This window comes from Lagopus leucura, unplaced genomic scaffold (genome assembly GCF_019238085.1).
Source record: "Lagopus leucura isolate 7727_CA_CO unplaced genomic scaffold, USGS_WTPT01 Super-Scaffold_760, whole genome shotgun sequence".
Lineage (NCBI taxonomy): Eukaryota > Metazoa > Chordata > Aves > Galliformes > Phasianidae > Lagopus > Lagopus leucura.
The window spans coordinates 954,384-976,814 of record NW_024962257.1 but is presented as its reverse complement, the minus strand read 5'-3'; the positions used below and the strand labels follow the sequence as shown (position 1 = coordinate 976,814).

General features: G+C 41.8%; 2 protein-coding genes across 2 annotated transcripts; both read left to right on the top strand.

Annotated features, from left to right (window-relative positions):
* The first annotated feature begins 1,971 nt into the window (after positions 1 to 1,971).
* On the top strand, positions 1,972 to 5,372 carry LOC122176280 (parvalbumin, thymic CPV3). The gene is made up of 5 exons (XM_042864671.1): positions 1,972 to 2,086; positions 2,681 to 2,748; positions 3,121 to 3,253; positions 3,678 to 3,787; positions 5,135 to 5,372. Exons 2-5 carry the CDS (start codon positions 2,688 to 2,690, stop codon positions 5,158 to 5,160), a joined length of 330 nt encoding a protein of 109 aa, XP_042720605.1. The 5' UTR covers positions 1,972 to 2,086; positions 2,681 to 2,687; the 3' UTR covers positions 5,161 to 5,372.
* Positions 5,373 to 8,963: 3,591 nt separating this feature from the next.
* Positions 8,964 to 22,406, top strand: CCZ1 (CCZ1 homolog, vacuolar protein trafficking and biogenesis associated). Its single transcript, XM_042864501.1, has 15 exons — positions 8,964 to 9,090; positions 10,632 to 10,729; positions 10,858 to 10,951; positions 11,051 to 11,125; positions 11,500 to 11,547; positions 12,064 to 12,147; positions 14,067 to 14,242; positions 14,640 to 14,721; positions 15,776 to 15,837; positions 16,537 to 16,648; positions 17,564 to 17,597; positions 17,949 to 18,066; positions 19,574 to 19,732; positions 20,796 to 20,923; positions 22,062 to 22,406. The coding sequence occupies exons 1-15, from the start codon at positions 8,989 to 8,991 to the stop codon at positions 22,115 to 22,117; spliced, it is 1,428 nt and encodes a 475-aa protein (XP_042720435.1). The 5' UTR covers positions 8,964 to 8,988; the 3' UTR covers positions 22,118 to 22,406.
* The last annotated feature ends 25 nt before the right edge of the window (positions 22,407 to 22,431 follow it).

Below are 22,431 nucleotides of genomic sequence, written 5' to 3'. Positions count from 1 at the left end.
CAGAAGTTCTTAGAAGAGCAAAAGCAAACAAAAGAGCAGCAAATTAATTATTTTTCTTTGTAGGAACAAATGTTAAACGTTCCTGGAAACAGTACTCGGATTTTTTTTATCAGATTTTGCATGGTTGTTAACTGCTTGATACCTAGCAGCTCCTCTTGTAGAATAAGCAGCATTTTTTCCACAGCATTATGTTGCCTGCATATTATCTTTCACAAATTTTCTTCCACAGATCTGTTTCTGAACCTCACAGGGACTGCAATCACCCAACGTAACACATGCCCTGCAGCCGGGGAACGAGGCAGGCAGTGGAGCTGGGCAATGGGTTACTTGGTTGAAATATCCCTCTGCACACTATGCTCACTCCTGATGATTTCATTCTAATCGTAGCAGAGGGAAACCTGCACTCGGATGCGGTGTCATTAATAAGTAAATAAACGCTGGTAACCCTAGAGTGCAACCTGTATCGATATACAGTGACATCAACTTGATTCTGAAATTCAGCTGTTGTAGGCTTCTGTAAATCATCTTTCAGACAAGATAAGCATGTCTTGTTGTCTGCATTGAATTTCAAACATTAAAAGATCCCTTCACAAGCAATAACAGTGAACATACTGTAGCAATTTGCTCATTGCTATTCCACATCATATTTCAATACAACATGCATTGCAATTAATACTGTGAATAGGATTTCACAATTCATATTGAGAATGCAAAACAGCACAGAGCCCCACATGCCAGGCAGAGCAGGTGAGCTAACAAGGTGCTGCTCTTAGAGCACCTGGCACTCAGATTTTAGCACAGTGCCTGAACAAGCTGCAGAGGTATTTTGAGCCTGAGCTCACCTCGATTTCATTATTTTCCTCTACATCATTTTTTCATTAGCTTGTAATAATCAGTGTATTATGGCAAGTCAAACATTTACACAAAGCAAACAAAAATAAAGGAAGGCTGCTACTACTGGGACCAAGAGCAGCAAATGCTCTCACTAACATCAAGGGAGCCAGTAGAGATTTTATGTAAACTGCCCTGGAGAAACATCTTGGCAGTAAAAGATGTCAAAGGGAACGGCCATGAAAATCTTCTATGAAATCCTGTATCGACTCATGATGGAAAGCCAAAACGTATGTGCCAGGATGAGAATAACTACAGTCTGAGAAGGAAATACCCACTGTTCCCAGCTTTAATGTTTTTCCTCTAAAATTAGGGAATACATGTGAACAAAAAAAATCCACTACTACACACCTGCAACTTCAATTTCTCAGTAGGGAAATAGAGTGAGTGCATGTTGCAAGCTGCACGTATATCTATCTCCAATAGATGATTCCTGCAATTCCAAGTAAGTCTGTTACTGATTCTGTGTAATTTAAAATATTCAAAATAAATTATTAAGTAGGCCATCTGGTTATACGTAGCCTTCCAAGGAACAGACACAAGGAGATGACCGAGTTCCTGAGTTCTGCTGCCCACGGAAGCATGGGCTTCTGTTCTGTCCCTGCCTGGGTAGAGCAGTGCAGAACAGGGTCAGGAAATGAAGCTTACAGGAGACAGATCCCCCTAAATTACACTGGTTTCCTCCTCCGTACGGACAAGTTATCATTGTCAGAATGGCAAATTGTCACCTGGGATCTCTCATCCCCACCTTCATCTACGCCCTCCAAAGGATGAACAGGCTTAAGGAAACCAAACTAGTTTCTTTCCACAAGGGTTTGACTGCTGGAGTCTTCTTGCAGTGAGCAGCCCCAAGGTCCAGGGGTTAACTGAAAATCTTTAGCACGCCTGGGGCCTGAAAGGCTATGTTTTGATGGCAGAGTTGTACTTAATTAAGCACAAGTGGATTTATTAAAAACACTGTTCTTGTCGGTGTTATCTTAGGATATAAATAGGAAGAGAAGTTTAATTAGTTAAGGAAGAAACTTGAGCTAGGTCTCAAATCAAACATTTGATCCATGAAGCAGTAACCCAAGTACTGGTTATTGTCACCTTTTGAATCCTTTATAAGTCAGAGTGACAGCCAGAGCCAACAAGACTACTTTGCCTGGTATCTCCTCAGCTATTTTTCCTTGGCCTAGCTGAGAAAACCATAAAGGTGAGCAGGTGACTTGAGATGAATTAAATGAAATTGATGTGCAGAGCTGCACTGGTAGTAAGTACAATAACCATCGTAAGATTCTGAGCTGAACTCCTGGCATTCTGTGCAGACGGACCTCTCATAGATAAGTATCTGATTTCTTTTTATACTTCAGAGCTGTTGGGGGAGAAGACAAAAAACCTTCTTGGCTTATTTTTCCCACTGCCTATGCTGTTATTGGTATCATCCAATGCCTTGCATTCCAGTAAGACTGCCTATTAGACTGATGGTAATACTGAGTTAAAGAACAGGATGTACTTCAGCAGCATGCAAGTAGTAGATACAAAATAGGTTGAAAGATTGATCGTCAACTCACAACATTATTTCTGTAATCCATCTCATGAAAAAGCATTATTCCAGCATTGCTATTTGTAAAGAAGCACTGTACTAAATCTTCTAATTTACTGAGTAACAGCAGCAATTTCAGACTGATCGATTGGACTCGTCTGCCCTTGGAAGTCTTGTTAGTCATACATTGCTTAAGCCACAGAAAAAATGGTTCTAATGTGCATTTGCATTTCATAAATGTTATTGCAATACACTTTTTAACAGGTTTAAAATGAGCCTCACAGACATTCTAAGCCCTTCTGATATTGCTGCTGCTCTGCGGGACTGCCAAGGTGAGAAAACAATTAACTTGCTAAAAATGTACTATTTTCTGCAACACGTTGCAAGTCTAATTCAGCCCCAAAGGAATACTGAACAAGCACACACGTAATCAGACTTCTGTAGTCTCTCCTGTAGCTGCCACAGTATGTATTTGTTCAGGAGATCTTTACATTGGGGGTGGTCTGAGTCTGTATCCCATCCCTACGTGGCTTCCCTTGGTGTGCGGCAGGGTGCTGTGCAGGATGTAACAGCCATCTCCTGTCAGCCTTTACATACTGTTCGTGTTTGGAACAATTAAACTGTAATGAAGCAGCGTCCTCAGACCATCTAGGCACAGTGAACACAGAGGTCTGGGGTTAATATATTTATTAATTTATTTTCAGCTCCAGATTCCTTTAGTCCCAAAAAATTCTTTCAGATCAGTGGGATGTCTAAAAAGAGTAGTAGCCAGCTCAAGGAGATCTTCCGGATTCTCGACAATGATCAAAGTGGCTTTATTGAGGAAGATGAGCTCAAGTAAGGATTTTCTGTTACCTTGACTAGTAAGAGACTATCCAAAAATCAGCACTTCTTTCTTTCTAAAACTTTTCTGTAAAGGGATGCCTCAGGTTATGCTAAACATTGGTAAAACCCTCAGCAGATTGTCAGCGGTGCATTTGAGTAGATAACCCCCATAGCTAAAGAGCAAAGCAAGAGATGCTCACCCTTCTCCTTAACCTCCTGGGGCTGGTCTCTGGTAGCAGCAGAATCCAGTGCAGTAGGTCTGGACTCACAGAACAGAACTGCACACAGGGAAGATGTAGCTCATCAAACAAAGTAGCGTTTGGAGGACTTGGCTACCATGGCAAATCTTTGTTTACAGATAGTTGCCTTTTTACCTTTTAGCTTTTTGTCACACAGCCAGCAAAAACAATCATAACAAAGGGTGCTTTCCTCCCAGGTATTTCCTTCAGAGGTTTGAGTGTGGAGCAAGAGTGCTAACTGCCTCTGAAACCAAGACTTTCCTGGCAGCTGCAGACCATGACGGGGATGGCAAGATTGGGGCTGAAGGTATTAAATTCTATATAAACAGAAGAAGCTTCTAAGTTATTTGCAATTCCCTTATACGTTGGTGGTTCATTAAGATTCCTTGAGTGACTTTGCTTAAAGCCCTCCAGTACTGACCTGTGTCAGAAACAGTCCCTGATGGTACAGGTTCATCTCTGTAACTCCTTATGCACGAGCAAGTAAAAAAAAAACAACAAAAGCAACACCTGGCTGCCCTAAGGATCCTTCTCATTGCCACTCGCTATAAATTTCCAGTTGCTTAAAAGGAACAGGATTCTGTTTCTCCTCCCACCTACTCTGAAGTAATGCAGCAGGAGCATCACACGTAGCAGCACACACCAGGGCAAAGAACCAGCAGCACCGCCATCCGCTCACCTCCAGCAGTGTCCCCCACAGAAGTGCTGCCCGCAGCGCACAGGAGCTCACTGCATTCCATTCACCTTCAGTTTTGTGTAAGGAGAACAGAATAACTGAGTGTCCCTACCCCAGAGGCTCTGTGCATGCCGATGGAAATCACCCATCAGATGAGGAACGGCTCCTTTAGGAAGCAGCTCACTGCACCCGCTCCAAGGAAATGCTGTGCAGATGAATGGCTGCTCGGCTCAGAAACCTCCCCATCTCCTAAATCCACACTTCACGGATTACCAAACAGGCTCACCAAACAGGCCAGGAGCCCAGGGCAGCAGCCCCATGTGGGAAGCAAGCTGCCCCTCCAGGAGAGCTATAAGGGCAGAGCAGAGGAACCACTGCCTGCACCAGGAGCTGGGAGCTGCTGCTTCCTTCTTGGCAAGGAATTGAATACAGCTCCTTAGGAAACGCGCCAGAATAAACACACATCATTTGTGAAGCAATCTGTATCTTAATAGAGCCTTTCTGGGACAGAATTGATCAGAGACTCGATGCACAGAAGCCAATGAAAAGACCTTCCAAATAATGTCCCCTTGGCAGCTGCTGAAGCACTACAAACAGTAATAAGACTCAGAGACTGACTTTTAGAACTCCCGATTAAGGTTTTCACTTCTTACTCAAATTCTACATTAGCCATTGCTTTATTTTTGCTCCAAATCATTATTGAGCACAGGACTAAAACCACCTCAAACACTTCATTACTCCCTATAACGTAACTGTCAACAAACCACTGTCTTTTCATCTGTTGCTTAACTACATTTATTTGCCTAACAGGAAATTTAGGAAATGTTTCTTTTGTATATTTCTTTCCTTCTGATCACAAACCAAGACATTGTTTTCCATTCATCTCTATTCTAAATCTCTCGATAAGCCATTAATCTTTTATTCCCAATTATTTTATTTTAGTATTTCTATTGTAAATATTCCTTTTTTTCCCCACAGAATTTCAGGAAATGGTGCAGTCTTAAAGGTTCAGAATGACCGAATAGGACAGAATTGGGATGAATCTGAAGAGAAACTGCAAACCCTGAAAATCAGCAGTCCCTTCTGCATTTCTCTTGGTAGTGGCTGTTATTTACTCACTGCATTAGAAACATAATGAAACACTGTTTTTTTTTTTTTCATCGTGTGGACCATTAACTCTGTTCTAAATTCTGCTTTCCCAGAAATTTCCCTTAAAAATACCCAATAAAATTTAATCACATACTGTGCTCGTGTCTGTTTTTCTGACCACTAAACTGAAACGTTTCGATTCTTAAATGAAAAATGATAATCTCTCAAAGACCTTGATCTCATCAGAGCCTCATATATGGCTGTGATTGACGCCAGTGGGCGTTCTGTCAACAATGAGCTCTCTGGATTAAGCTGGAATGCTTCAGCATTGCTGCAGTTTTGATGCATTTCTCCCTTTCCTGCAAACGACAACACTCAGAATTGACTGCTTTGTTTTCATCTCTGAAGGCTCTATAAATACTAGTGAAAGTGCAGGGAAAAAATTACTGAACAGGACTTGGTTATCGGATCTTCAGCAAACATACCAGGCCCTCTTCCCCCTCCCAACTTGTATCTTACGTGCATAACATAACAGTAGTGGAGAAATTCATCTTGGGCTCAGCTGTGCTCGTTATTGAAGCAAAAGCACTGAGGTACACCAAATTTCTCCTCTTCTTAGCATGAAGACACCAGACAGAACCACAAACAGACTCTATACTGATTCATCCTAATGCCTTCTCCACTGCCATTACTCGTTAGGGAGCCAAGTACGGCAGAACTGGCCAAGAATTGTCTGCTGCTCTACACACGTACATATTGCTCTACCACTCCAAACACCTGATGGTTACAAATAGAATTTTTGTCTCATTTCAGAACATTTTAATTCAGTTTAATTTAGTTCTTTGTACACTGGGATATCCAAGACACCTGAAAATTTAATATGGTTGTGACATTGTTGCTATTATTGTGCAAAAGTAACACTGATGTAAACTGATTAAAAAAATAACACTGAATTTGAACAATATCTCTTAAGATTAAGAAATATATTTCTTAAGAAACATTCTCACTCGGCATAACTCACTAGAGTATGGAGGCCTTAAAGGCACAAGGTAAGGATCTGACCCACGGAGGTTCTCCTAGCACAAGATGGATGTCACAGGAGATTCGCAAGAAATAAAGTTTGTTCTTGGCAATGCAATCAGTCTGATGACAGAAGAGTCTTGGACTAGTTCACATGTAGGCAACAAACAAACCACTCTCCGTTTCACTGACAATTAAATGTCCTGACCTTGACTAACCAGATTACATTAAGCAGGAAAATGCATGCCAAATAATTTTTTTCCAGTCGCTGTTGTTCTGTACTCTCTGTACAACATCTCAGCCCTCGCACTGCAGACCTAGACAAAGAAACACATGGGCAAAGGACAGCTCTGTTATTCTCCTCTGAGATGCAACACCTTGCTGGGGCAGGCTGCTGAACAGAAGGTGGACAGAAGATTCACACAGTGCCCTGATCCAAAACAGATCGATCAGTGAAATTAGCACCCTCCTCATTTTCCAGAAAGCAGAACATTTGGCAGTTCCCTGCATGAAAGGTTCCTGTAAGACTTCTGACCTACAAAACTTAGGATCAGTCAAGAGAAAAGAGGGAAATAACTGATGTACTGCTGTAATTCATCTTCAGAGCTGACATCCTATTACCTGTCTAGCCTTTTCCTCATCCTGTCTTCCGAGCTTTTCTTTCATGCATACTACAGACCTGGGCTACTAGCAAGTGCTGGGCATTCCTGTTAAACACAAGAAATAAAGCAAAACATTCATAATCTCGAGTTCCACATGAAAGTACATTTGTACTGCTATTCAGTGACCGTATTCTTAACCACAGCCAGAGCCAGTACAAAGCTACTGCCTTCCACTATGAAACCCCTGAGTCTGCAAAACACACACAACCATTATTAAACCATCTCCACTCACTGTGATGCTCCAACAGCTGCTCGCATTCCTTGACATCGCACTAAGAACAAATGTGGGGGAGATGAATGACTCTCTTGGGAAGAGGCCGGATCCCCACACAGAGCTGCAGGGCCTGGCACGTATTAACAAGGGGCACAGCACAGGGATACGCAGGCATTGTGCTTTTTGCTGGATCACAGCGCTGTTTTGTAATTTATTTGCTAAACTAATCCCAAACTGCTGAGTCTACACATTTGTTAACACATTTAGACCACATACTGCCAATGGAGCTGCTATTTGAGCTGTCAGCTGTACTTATTCACAGCTGTCAGCTCCAATACCCACAGTGATTTATACTGTATCTTTTTGTTAAGTCTGCTACTATGCAGCTGATGGAAATGCTCAGAACAGTACCTACAAACAGGCTCAACAGAGTATGGCTACATGTTCTTTTTTTCTTTTTTAGTAATAATTGGAAAGCAGTAATAAAGTTCTTAAGTATTTGTCTCTTGATGCCAGGGTTGTTCTCTGTCAAACGTCCATGTACTTATGCAGCAGTTTAATTTTACATCATCATGGGCTAGGAATCACATTTCAAACTCAGGGTGATTCGATGTCACTTTGCAAATGTGAAGGTGTGGTGTTACTGCACGTACAATTAAGAAGATGGCATGAAACTGGAACCTCAATTGAAGTTTCCTCCTGCCCTGTTAATTTGTTCATTAGAGATGTAATAATTTAAATTAATTGAATCTATTATCACTCACTCTTTGTAGATTACCACAAATACCCACACCGAGACCAGTATCACGTCGCAGCTGGGATTGCAGTGAGCAGCGCTGTATTTTAGCAATCGCTACAGGTGCATCCATTCCTTTCCGAGGGATGCTCGGCTCAGAACACCAGAGTGCCGTCAGAGCTTACAGTAAGGGCAGCCACCGCCCGCACACAGCCCGGACATTTCGTGTATGACAGCACTCGGTCCTCCTGTCCACGGGCAGCAGCTCCGCTCCGCCAAGAGCTGAGCGCGCCCAAAGGCAACCCCAGCACAGCACAGCGTAGCACAGCCCCGAACCCGCGGCCACTACCGCCCGTACGGCGCTGCTGCTGCTGCCGCCACGCCCGCGTCAAGCCGCGGCCCGGCGGCGCTGAGCTCTGCACCGCGGTTTCCGGCTGCACGCGCGCACCGGGCTCGAGCCGGGCTCGTGCCGCTTCGCGTGCTCCAGCCCGTGTGAGGCCGGCAGCTCGCCGCCCCGCGCCCCGCGCCGCCCCTCCGTTTTGTGCCGCCCGCCGTAGGACGCCGCGCGGTGGGACGGCGTTAAAGGACGTGTGAAGGCGGGATGGCGACAAGCGGTGACAACCGCGGAAAACGAACACGTGGCAAAAATGCCCGTTTGTTTCAGACTCAGCCCGGCACGATGTGAGAGCGCTTCCTGCCACACCTTCCCTACGAGACCACGTGGCACGTTACGTCTTTTGCCCCATACAGGAATTCATTTCATCAACGCGTCACTGATTTCTGCAAGTTCCCAGCCGCATACCTGTGCAGGGCGGTGACGCACCTCTTACCTAGCTGGCTCTACTTCTAAATTCGCACCGAAATTTGCTTCGGTTGGGTCTGGAAGTTCACAGGAAAGCACGAAGCGACGGAGCCCCGCCCCGCCGCTGGGGGCGCTGTGGAGAGAGACCCACGCCGGGCCCGGGAGCACTTCCGGGATGGCGCCGTGCGCTTCCGGGGAGGAGGGAGGAAGGCGGAAGTGCTCCCGGCCGGTGCCGGCGGAGGGCCGCGGGCTGCTCCCCGATGGTTTGTGGCGGCGGCCGGCCACAGGCGCGCTCGCTTCCGGTTCGGGATGGCGACGGCGGCGGCGGGCGGCGGCCAGGAGAAGCAGCTCGCTCCGACCCTGCTCAGTTTCTTTATCTACAACCCCAAGCTGGGGCCCAAAGAGGGAGAGGTACCGGAGGGGTGGGGAGAGCCGAGGGGGAGAGGAGCGGCTCGGCCCGTCTCCGCAGAGGGCCCCGAGGCGGCTGGGCTCGACCGCCCGGCTCCGAAGCCGTCCGGCAGTGCGTTCCCACCGGGTTGGCGCCTCGCCCCGCGGAGCCCCGCGAACAAAGGCGGCGGGGGCAGCGCGGCTCCGTTCTGCGTCCGCTCCGGGAGGGACGGCAGCCGGGGCCGTCTCAGGGCAGCCAGTGAAATACTGCGGCCGAGGGCTGAGCTGTTGGTGTTGTGTCAGGGATGATAACTTTATCCATCGCGCTGTAACTTACTAGAAAACTTGGCATAGTCCAAGTTATTGCCAGCAGCGTTTTCATGCTACTGTCGCCTTTAATTTTAGTAAGCAATTAAGTTTTTAGGTGATAAAATTGCAGGGTTCATATGACTGTCTTCACTTTCAGAAGTGTTTTGGCACAAGGCTGCATCCTCACACACTGTGTATTTATTAATGACCCAGTAATGAGGCTGAATGCTTCCTCACCAAATCCCAGAACTGAGGGAGCTGCTCAGAGGGATGCTCGGCAAGGCAGGGGTTTGGGCGAGCAGAAACCTCCCAAAGGTCAGCAAAGGCAAATGCAGAGAGCTACGAGTGGGGCAGAGCTGCCTCGTGCAGCACGACAGGCCGGGGGCTGTCTAGTTGGAAAGGAGCTTTGCGGAATGGGACCAGGGAGTCCCAGTGAGCAGCAGGTTGCATATGAATCAGCAGTGTGCTCTTGTGCAAATGGATGGCGTCCTGTGCTGTGAGAGTGTATTGGCAGCCAGACAAAGCGATTGCTTACCCTGTTTGTGAGCATGGAGATCCTTTGGTACTTCCCAGAGTAGGAAAAATATTGACAAACTGGAAGATGAAGGGCCACCGGGTTGGTCAGGGGGCTGCAGTGTGTGATATACAAGGAGACCCCCAGAGAACTGAGACCGTGCAGCCTGAAGAACAGCACGTTGGAAGGAGATTGATAGCTGATTTCTCCTGGTTCAGAGGTGGTTATAGAGAGAACAGAGCCAGGTTCTTGAAGATGCACAGGGAAACAATGGGAGGCAATAGAAGAAGTTGCAGCAAGGGAACTTCTGATGAGCCAGAAGAAATTCTTCACATTGAAACGATCAAACACCAGAACAGATCCCAGAAAGGCTGTGGAATCTCCAGCCTTGAAGATGTTCAGAACTTGACTGGCCCTGGGCAGTTGGAGCTAGCTCTGAAGCTGGCCATGCTTTGATCTGGCTTTGAAACTAGCCTTGCTTTGAACTGGCTGTAGTTAAGTCCTATGATTCAAATAGCCTTGGAATTTATAAACCTTTTTGAAATGTCTTGGGCTGACTGTTTAAGTGTGCTTAATTATGCCTTTCATTTGTTACTGTGGAAGTTTGTTTAGGTACGAGATACAATTATACCTAAAAGACCAAGAGATTAGGACTAAAAAGCAATCAAACTGTGAGCTGCATATTTTTTAACCTTGATTCTGTTAAAATGTATTTTGATTTCCTTCTTATTTCAAATTTTAGGAAGAGAAGAAGATTCTCTTCTATCACCCAAATGAAGTAGAAAAGAATGAAAAAATTAGAAATGTGGGACTATGTGAAGCTATAGTGCAATTCACAAGGTATAAAGTCTGACTGTGTGGCTTGTTGTATTAGTGCAAACAGTATGTTTTAAACTTCCCAATCGTGCAGGTTTTCTTTTTGCATGCATACATAAGTACCTCTATCTACATACGTGCTTTCTTTCCAGGACCTTTAGTCCAACAAAACCTGCAAAATCCCTGCATACACAGAAGAACAGGCAGTTTTTCCATGAACCTGAAGAGAACTTCTGGATGGTCATGGTACTTATGCACATGATATATGCATATTTCTAAAACGTTGTATCAGAATGTTCTCAATGCATTCTGCATTGTCTAATGCCAGCCTGCTCCATTTTCTAGGTTGTACGAAATCCCATAATAGAAAAACACAAAGATGGAAAGCCAGTTTATGAATACCAGGAAGAAGAATTGCTGGTAATACTGAACTCTTTTTCTTTCCTCTTCCCATTTTTCATCAGTTATATTGCATTTTAAAGTACCATCAGAAGTACCCACGTTGTTTTCTTCTTGATAAGATTAACCATTGGCCTTCAGGAAATACAGTATTTGTAACTGACAAGATGCGTGAGTTAATGCTTTTGATCCTAAATGTGAGGTGACTCACTTTCATAGCTTAGAGGTATAAAGTAATTTCTGTATGCTGACTGGAAATGCTGTGTGCATTTCCAGAGATCATTTTCACTGATCTGTGCACATGCCTGCTCTTTGAAAACATTTATGTGCAGCTCAGCCAAAATATTCAAAATATTACCTCTGCTTGCTCTAATGCCTTGCTCTGTTTTCTCCAGGACAAGGTTTATAGTTCAGTCCTGCAGCAGTGCTACAGCATGTACAAGGTAGGGTTAATAACACGCAGGCTCTTCTGGGCAGTGGAGGAAATCCTCATGATACCATCTGGATGTGCAAGCTCACTGTTGCTGGCTGCTCTCTTCCTGAAGCTGTTACTGTGGTGGTGGAGGAAAAAAGTCAACTGTTGCAGTTGCCAGCATTAGTTCATTAGCTTACTGTAGAAATAAGAGCCCTCTCATTTCTGTCAAGTCCACTTGATGTTGATGGTATTAGATACTATCTATGGTTATTCAGTATTCAGTACTGAATAAAGGCCATCAATCTGGCTTTTAGAAAATAAGATGCTTAAGCAACACAGATAAGTAACTTTACTACTAATAGAGAATACTTTAATTCTGACTCTGCTACTATATATATCTAGACTGCAAATCAGAAAGACTTTCCCAATAAAAGGGTACATTTGGATCTATGCAGCACTGAAATAGTGAGGAACATGAGCTTTACTGTTGAGTTGCAAGAAATTAAAGCACCTACACAACTGACTGACTTCTTTTAACCACTAGCTTTTCAATGGCACGTTTCTGAAAGCAATGGAAGATGGAGGTGTAAAAGTTCTAAAGGAGAGACTAGAGAAATTCTTCCATCGGGTAAGAACACACAGAGTGTGATGTTCACTGGGAATAAAATCCAACATCTTCCCTGCATGGCTTCAGTGAGATTGTAATGCAAGCACAGCAGGAGAGATGCAGGTCACTCACTTTTTCCAAATACTTCCTGCTTGCTACTAAGATAGAATCATAGAAGGGCTTGGGTTGGAAGGGACCCCAAGAATCATCAAGTTCCAACCCACAGGCAGGGCCACCAACCTCCAGATGTGATACTAGAACAGATTGCCCATGGCCCCATCCAAACTGGCTCTTGAAAATATCTGGAGATAGCAATTCTACAGCCTACGTGCACAGACATTCAGGTCCCACAGTACTGTGAAGTAATGGGTAGTGGTGATATTCACTAATTTGTTTTCCTTTGTGGTATCAGTAGTGATGCCTGATAAGGTTTCGGAAAATAAGCCTTGTTTATAACTTGTCTTCAGTATTCAGCTCCAACTTTGAAAAGCAAACACTTGAGCAGAAAGATGGAAAGCAAAACCTATTTCTGAGCAGGAAGTCAATCAAATATTATTCATGTGACTTCCAAATAGTCACATCTAGCAAGACTTCCAACGTGAAAAGTTTCATCAGGCTGACTTTAGAAGGTGGCATCCGTGTGTCTGTTGCACAGAAGGAAGCTGAGGACTGCTGTCAGCAGTGTCTGAGCATCACAGACATCTGACTATTGACAGCTCTCATAAAGGTGGAGAGCAGTCATTTTAAACTGGTATTTAAAAAATTGTTCTCTGTGTGGGTTGTTGTTTTATCTTGGAGTTTTGTCTGTCTGCATGTTTGGGGTTTTTTTGTAAGACTAAAGTAAGGCCTAGGATAAACCTTGACATTGGATAAACCTTCTACATTTTCTAGACTAAATTCAAAAATAGAGTATGGCAAGAAGAGAAGCAATAGATTTTAATCTAAAAATATTATTTTCCTTTTTAAGTTCCTACTGAAGATAAAAGAGTAGGCACTGAGATTTGTGTAACCAAGAAGCCCAAGGGAAAAAATATTTCTCCTTCTCCTGGGGAATAAGGAATGCTTAGAAAGAACTTTCATGCAGATGTTCTGCTGTGAGCCTATTGAATTAATTGGCCAAACACTCAATGCAGACCAAGCGTGCCATCAAACTGAAAGAAAATGAGATTTAAACTGTGACAAAAACTTGTCATGCTATCTGCATGTACTGTGGGATATGTAAATGTGAACAAAAATGTTCTCATCTGATTTAGAAATGCATGAACTTTAAGAGAACTGTTCTGCTAAGATGGACAGATTGATCTGAGCAGTGCTGTATGTCTGTGGTTGGTTAAATGCAGCTTTTTTTTTTTTATACCAGATAGACAAAGATGTCTGTAATCACTTGATATAAGAAATAACTTTTGCTATTCTGTCCTGTGTATATGAATCTAGTTTCTGTTGACGTTTTCCTACTGCTCTGTTATCATAGCAATATGTGCTGCTCTGAGGAGCAAGGTGGTTTTTTTGGTAATGTGAAATGACTGTAGAGGGAGCCATGGGCTAACTTATCTTGCACACACCAGGATGCTGGGCAGACTGTAAGCTTTACCCAGAGATTTTAAATGCACTATCAGGAAAGAAAATAATCTCCTTTGCATGGCACAAGCTAATCTGTTAATTTTTACAGTAACTTCTGAAATGGAACACTGGTATGAAAGGCTGTGCTTTCTTATCCTCTCAAAGGATCTTGAACTGGCCTTAAAAGCCAGCTAATGAAATATTAGTAAGCTGAGACTTGGAATCGTGTTGACACATAAAGAAAAACTTTGCACAAGCAGAACTGAAAGTTTTTTGGGGTCCTTAGCTTAGATTACAGGGGATTCGATTCAAATTTGTCATTTAAATCGACACATTGGAAGCTTTCTGAATTCTCAAAAACAATGCAATTATTCTCTTAGTACTTGCAGACACTGCACTTACAGTCTTGTGATCTGCTGGATGTATTCTGTGGAATCAGCTTCTTTCCACTGGATAAAATGACTTACTTGAAAATTCAGTCATTTATTAATAGGATGGAAGAAAGCCTAAACATAGTCAAATATACTGCATTTCTCTACAATGATCAGCTGATCTGGTAGGTACTTCACTAATTTATTCTGTGGGATCTGGGGGGTACTTACTGGCATGGCAAAGCTGCTCAGGCACTGTGCTTCACTTCCAGCTAAGCATTTTGTTTTTTCAAGTTTCACAGAACAACTCTACTCTGTGCTTAAGTTACATAATTATGACACTGAATATGGTTTAGTAGCAGACAGAAATGACTCTATTTTACAGCAAACTTGGAGATGTTTTGAATTTAGGAAATAACATTTTAAATAAAATGAATATTTTGAGACTTAATCTACCCAGACACTGAAATGTTGCTACCCACCCCAGTTCTGTTCTGCTGCCTGGGTTGTGATTAGGGGGAAAATGTGACCTGGGAACCACATGACAAACAATTTGCATTTTTCCATCTCCCTGTGCTTTAGGAGTGGACTGGAACAAGACGATATGAGAATTCTGTACAAGTATCTCACAACATCTCTGTTCCCAAGACACATGGAGCCTGAGGTATGATACACTGGATTTATTTTTTGTGTATCCTGTTGCACTGAAGTCTAAAATATAAAAGAGAAGCATCTCTTCTCCCTTCCTCACCTTAAATTTCAGTTTAGGAATATCTGAGAATTGTTGCTTTTGGGACACTCAACTGAAGTCAGTAATGTTTGCACCTATCAATTACAGTATATCAGAATTCTGCTGATACTTTGAATACTGACAGGGGCTTTCCTAAATGCTGATACCTAATGACTGCTTGTCGCACCAGTGGAGACCTGCTCAAACTTCAAAGAGGATGCTGGGTATTCACAGCCAACATCCTCAATAAAGTCTACAAGCTGCTGAAGTAGAACTGAATCTTATAACTAACAGAAAGTGGGACTGAGATGTGTCTTACTGCTCTTCTCACGTGCTTCTGTTATCATAAGAAATGAGCGTTTTGATGCAAGTATTATTTTAAAATGAAATGATTTAAAAACACGCGTTTGGGTCTACCAGAGACGTGCAGTGTTAATGCACATTAACACTTGTAAGATTTCTTAAGGTAATTGAGTGTGTTGTTTTGTAGTTAATGCATTGTTGATCAAATACAGCAATTTTGACATACAGTATCTTAGGAACTCCTAATTGACCTCTGAGTCTTTGTCTAGCAGCTCAGGGCTTGGTGAACTGAAGTTTCAAACTGCTTGAAGTGAATTTTTAAAGTCTTCCAGCCTTATTGGCAGAACCTCTTCACCTCCTATAACTGAAAAGCAAGCTTCTGTGGCTTTTAGCAAGCTTTTCAAGAAGAAAACATTGGACTTATGGTGTTTGTTTCAGTGGGAAATGCCATTCAAACCACAAGGAGTTAGCTGCCCTTCCTATCCCTCCCCTCCTGGCAGAGCTGTATAAAGTACATTTAAAAATTAATAAATGCAAAGTCTGAATGCCCTGTCAGCAACTCTTGCACCTTAGCCAACTGTTATTTTTCTGCAAATGGTTTGTTTTGGTATGATTTGAAGACAGTCCACAACACATTAGCAGGAAATACCTCTAAACTGTTTTTTCTTGTTCCTTTTTGCTTCAGTTAGCAGGAAGAGATTCTCCAATACGGGCTGAAATGCCAGGAAATCTACAACATTACGGAAGGTAGCTCTTAATTACTGTCTCCATCTACTGCTGCTTCCCTCAAGGGCAAAATGTTTGAGAGGAAGGAACTTATCTCCACATGAAGTTTATTCCACAGGCCGCACAGCAGTCAGTGCTGAGTGAAACCTAACCTCTGGATGTAAAAAAAAAAAAAAAAGAAAAGAAAAAACAGTAGTATGCAGTCACAGTAATTAAGCCTTCTCCACTGTTGTTAATGTACTGCATGAAGAGTTCTGGCAGCACTCCAGACACCTCCTTTCAGTCAGGCACTTGAGACAGAGGTGCACGTTTCTAATGATACTGAACTCAGCATGTCAGGGAGGGCATGTAAGCAACTGGGCAAGATCTGAACAACTGTGGATTTGGACCAGCTTTCTTTTAATACTGTAGTTCCTTTTGTCTGATATAGTGTATTCTATAGGGACTGAAGCAATGGCACGAGCTCTCCTGGCCTTCCCCTCAAAGTTAAGTTTCTGTAGTACATCACTGTTCTACTTAAAGCTACTGGTGGAAAGCAAAGGATGCAGGCTTTCCCAGTAGCAGTGAAAAAGGGCTCTGTGCTTCTCTGGATAGCTCAGTACTCACTGTCTTCAGATCCATTCAAAGATGCAAGTAGTTGCTAACTTCACAAACATCTGTTAAATTAGAAAAACTGAAATACAGGAATGCATCACATCTAACTGTTAAATTATTTTATAGGTTTCTTACTGGACCCTTAAATCTTAACGATCCAGAAGCAAAATGCAGATTCCCCAAAATATTTGTTAACACTGATGACACGTATGAAGAGCTTCATCTAATTGTTTATAAGGTATTGCATTTTTCTCTGAATTACTCATCAAAGCTAAGAATCTATATACAATGAGGAAGCCAGTGATATGAAATACTTGTGAATTGCATATAGACATGAATTCATAGGACCAGAATAAAGAGACAGAAAACTGTTTGGAATTTTGAGCAAGAAGCTTTAAAACCTGAGTCCTCTTTTCCTCTCTTCTGTACCTTCCTAAAATAACATTTTATCAAAACAAAACATCAGTCTTCAACCTTGTGATTTCATACTTATCTTTATATTGTGTTAATTGGTGGGGAGAAGTTCCTAGCAGATATATGTCCTTGCATAGAATGCATTTATTAATACATCTTACATTTCTCCTATTTAACTCTCAGTGCAGTTTACAGGGTACAGCAGTTGGACAGATCAGTATGATGGGAAAGGCATTACACCAGAGGTGTAGTGACAAAAGGATTGACACAATAGAAAGATGCTATAAGGCAAGGAATGGAAGAAGATGGCTCACCTGTATCAGAAGGTTCGAGGTTCACAGGGAAAGCTTCACCAAGGAGGGATCTCCAGGAAGAAATCCTTCCCCAGGGCCAGTCAGCCCTGCAATGAGGTCTGAGAGAGCTGCAGGCAGGCTGACCTCTTCCTGTCCCACAGGTGAATTGCCTTCACCTGTGCTCCCAGACCCGACCGGTCTTTTCCCCAGGTGCTCCATCAGTGGTGCAGGCCAGGACTCAACGGTTCCCATACGCAGGGTTTAAGACTGTAACACTCCTGTGTTAGGGATGATTGCACGATGGTTACCTTTAAACTGGGTGAAGTTGTAGTAACCAGTAATTTTTTACAACCTGGTTGACCAATGCGTCCCTGAAGCACTGCCATTTCTTTGAGGTGGCTGCAGTAACCTGCTGTAAATGTTTTTAACTTTTCTTTTTGTTCCAGGCCATGAGTGCAGCTGTCTGCTTTATGATTGATGGTAAGCACCTGCAGGTGTCATTTCTAAAGTGAAACACAGTTAATCCAAAGTGCATAAAACTTGTTTTACTCTTGAAAAACACTCAAGTTAATTTCTTATGTGAGTTTCTACTTCCTGAGTGCTTTTTATCGATCTTTTGATTTTGCTCCACTGGTAATTCAGTTTACACAATAAAATGACTAAGTGTTGCTTAAAGTTAATTTACAGATGATTTGCACAGTGCGTGAGTATAATTAAAAGATAAATTGGTCCTAGGGCTTCCAATGATGTTTAAGGAAAGCAACTACAGAAACTGTACCCTGTCTACAGTTGGAAGAGAATCTCACTTCTCCCTTTTCTTTACCATCTTAGCATCAATTCCACCCACACTGGAGTTTTGCCGTAAACTGGACAGCATTGTTGGGCCTCAGCTCACTGTGTTAGCATCAGACATATGTGAGCAATACAACATCAACAAGAGAATATCAGGGTTTGTACCACATTTCTGCTTCTGTCGTAGTCCTGTATTAGTTGGTTAAAAACTAGGCTTATTGGACTGCTTATATAATAGCAACCTGTTCCTAAATGTTGAAAGCACTGGGTTAGCTGTGTGTCTTAAACGTTTATCTACCCTTCTGTATCTTAAGCATTTATAAAGTCCTTGTTGTTGCACATTCAAGTCTTCCTGAAGTAATAACATGCACATTATTTCTACAGGAATAAATGTTCATTGTGTAGCTGAAACCTTCTTCCTCTATATGCAGAGCTGCTGCAAAAAAATCATGTAAACATTAAGATAATAATTAAGATTCTGCCACCTCATTCCCAAGCTGTTAACTGATTATTCAGGTACAAGTGCTTCTTTCATATGTGAACATGAAACTAGCTGATATATTTAGAAGATAAAAAACTTAAGTCTGCATTTTTACCATCCATCTCCCTGTGTGCTGAAATAGAAAAGCAGCAGTTCCTGGAAAACCTTAACTTCAGTTTATACTTCCCAACTTTTCTTGAGCAAGACTGAATCTCTTGAAGATCACAGATGGCCCTGGGCAATTACAACATTGAGCTTCTTAAAGAAAAGAAAGAGAAAAGAAAGTGCTGCTGGCTCTGTGCCCACCTCCTTTCTTACCTTCATTTCATTTGACTTCTGCTTTCCCAGACTACATGGGGGTCTTTTTATGTTACCTGGTGCTGGCTTTGGCTGCTTTAACTTTTTTAAAGTTTAATGCCATGATGTCCTGAAAACGTGATACAGTTTCTTGAAACTAATTCATTGGAGTGACAGAGAGAAAGTGTATCTAGTTGTTTGCTAAGGTGACTGGTGTCAGCGGGGTATCTCCTTCGTGCTGAATAATACATGGCTTGTAGTACCACTTGCTATAGCCAGTTTTTGCCCATTTAAATTTCTTATGGCTCCTACAGAAGCTGTAAGTGACAGATGTTATATTACTGTAATAAAAGAGGAAATGGAAAAGAATAACGAAAGCAGGAGTTTGAAAATAGTCTCACCTGGCCACACCACTGATGATGGAATATTTATTTGCATTGATCAAGGCAGAGTTCGTTCTTTTTATGGTAGAAAAATTGGGTGAGTAGAAGATTCCCAATTCGACAGTTTAAAGACTAAGCTTCTGGTTAAAAACCAATCTAAGCTGACGTGGCAAGGAAACAAAACAGTGGAGAAAAAGCAGCCTGAAAGAAAGTTGCTGTACATGGAACAAAATATCGCTGTACATGGAACCAGGCTGTCAGACTGCAGTGTGTCCAAGTAGCCCAAGAAGAGGAAAAACTGATTTGTTTCATTTTATTTTCTCATTTAAGTGTTGAAATGAAGTTTGATTTTGCCACAAGTCTTACTTGCTGTCTTTACTGTGAAAATAATTTCAGGATGTCTCAGTTTTACGCTGGCTGGCTGACAGCTGTTCTCTCTGAGTCTTGTGTTTAGGTACCGTGGCAGTATTTGCAAGTCACTTGCTTTTCCTGAATCTTCCTAGGGCTGAGAAGGAGCCTCAGTTTAAGTTCATCTACTTCAATCACATGAACCTTGCAGAGAAGAGTACCATTCACATGAGGAAAACACCCAGTGTATCACTTGCATCTGTACATCCTGACCTCATGAAGATTCTGGGTGACATCAACAGTGACTTCTCTAGGTAATGCTCGACTATGAAATACTCTTTTAAGTCTTTCTGTCAATTAATTTTTTTTTTCATTTGTGAAGCTTCCGAGCCTTTTTGACCTGGATGACTTTCATAGCTTTGTATGATAGACTTTATTGTGCTGGTCTTCCTGTATGTTTTGTGGTGGATAGAGGTAGTGTGTCATACATAAACTGTTCTTGTTCTTTAGAGAAAAAGAATTTAGGTAAAGGACCAGGGCCTCTGTGCTATACTAGCAAATCTCATCTCGTTGAAGCTTTAGAGAAACTGTAAGAAACCTGAAGCTTTATCTAGTGCTTCTGCACACAGGTCTGGCTAATTTCAGGCTAAGTAGAATAAAGAACAGGGAAACCTGCTTCAGCCTATTGTATCACATGCTCCTCTGAAACAGCTGGCTGCTTTTAGGGACTGGGCAATAGATGGAATACAAACCTTGCAGTTATTACAGTACTGCTCCTAGAAAATGTAACTAGCTTTCTGTAAGTTGTATCTTCTTACCTATTTCATGGTGAAGAGACGTTCCTTTCACTACAGAATGACTGTGATGGCTGTAGTTCTATCTAGGAACTAGCAATTGTCCAACTTTAGTTTTTCAAGTTTTTCATTTTCCTTTAAATCAAAAAACTGCATACTACAGAAGTACTGGGTTTGTGACAGCCTTGTGTAACAGACCTAGTTCTTCAGCATGGTTGAGTTGTAGGTTTAACAACTTGATGTGAGAGAACTACTTGCACACAGCATATCCACCTGTACTCTGGTCATGGTAACAAAACAATGTTTGAAGTGTTCCTGGACTTACTGAAAGACAGACGTTTTCTTCAGAGCAGCAGAGTGGTTGGCCAGCAGAAAATTAAGATCTGTGTCCTTCAGTGATTAAATCATTCTGCACAGCTCATTTGTGAAGTTTTCATCTTGGACTGATGAATTTTTGAATTATCAAGTCAGTACTCTGATACTACACAGACACAACAAATCAGGACATTATTTGTAATCATTTGTACTGAAAATTGTTGAAAATCAGTTTGCCATCACCTTTACTTTCTGCAACTTCTTTCAGAGTTGATGAAGATGAGGAAATTATTGTGAAGGCAATGAGTGATTACTGGGTAGTTGGGAAAAAGTCTGACCAGCGAGAATTGTATGTTATTTTGAATCAAAAAAATGCAAACCTGATTGAAGTTAACGGTAAGGGTTGGTTTTTATTACCTTTAAGTAGTTACTACTAAAATGTCTGTCTGTAGAAAAATAATAAAATCCATCTGATCCAAAAACCTAGAGACAGTGATCTACAACAGGCAGGACAAGGACAGCTTCTGTAAGGTTTTAGTCTGCCTTCCATCAGCTACAAAAAAATAGCAGCATCATTTAAGCATGCCTGCCAAATATTTAATCAGTTATTCTTCCTCCTTGGAAATAGAGAAGTACCCTATGAAGCTGAGGAACAATTAATGAAGTGTATTAGTTGAAAACTGCTATATCTGACTTTTGTCAGTGATCCATTAGTAGGTTATTTATACATCACGTCTCTCCTGTCATTGGTATTCATTCAGTTATTGTCTATTTTTAATGCTATTTAAAGAGTGATTTACTCTTAAAGGGCAAATCAACAGGAAGTGGCAGTAAGCTTTTAAACAGATTCATTTTTAAGAGTAGTAGTTTGAGTAGGACAAGTATGGCAATTTTGGGACTGTGTGTTTTAATAAGAGGCAGTACTGTCACAGGGATGATGGGAAAGAATTAATTAGCTTATGCTTTCGTCTTAAAAAGAAAAACAAAATCTAAATTTTAGGAAGAGAAGCTGGTTGCATGATTAATCTGACTGTTGTTCTTCAGGATCAAATCTGTAGTGCAGGAACAGCACATATTTCTTTGTGTGCCTTATAAATCCAGGAAGTACTGCTACCCCTGCACCACTGTCTGCCAAACTGCAAAAAGCTCTGCTGACCTGATTTATTGTAACAGACTCCAGCAATCCCTCCTTCCTCTGAAATGTGTATCTTATGATATTCTTCCTTGTGTGGAAGCTAGGTATTCTGCTGTTGGAGTGTGGAGGTTTGACAAGACAGATGGTCCAGCCAACTCCTAATCATCTACACTTCTGCCACTTACAGCTCCTCTTTCAGACAGACTGAAATTTCTGACTTGACTCAGCTTCCTCTTACTGAAAACAGCAACAAAAAATGTCTACAGCAGAATCTTGTTTGTGGTTGTTTGTTTGTTTGTTGTCTATTTAATTATATTCTACTTGATGCTACCCTGGTTCTTACATAGGTCCCTTTAAAATGTAATTTTTTTTTAATGTGGGGTTTCTTTGTTTTTACAGAAGAAGTGAAGAAACTTTGTGCGACACAATTTAATAATATTTTCTTCTTGGATTGATCTGCAGAGGACTGATTTATAAAGATGTCAATGTCAGACACTTGTTCAACATGAAAAGTTATTAGTCATATTATTGACTGGAATAAGGACAATAGTAAAGCAATACTTGCTTTGTAAGAATCAAAATTTCTACTAAAATCTGTAAACTGATCATGAAATTTCTAGATTTTAAAGAAGTTTATGTATGTGCAAACAAATTAAAAACCAGTCTGAATTCACCTGTACCATTCCATTCTGATGTTCTGTGAATATTTTACTGGCAAATAAAACACAGCTAATAATTGTTACACTTTTGAGGGCATCTTTTGATCTCT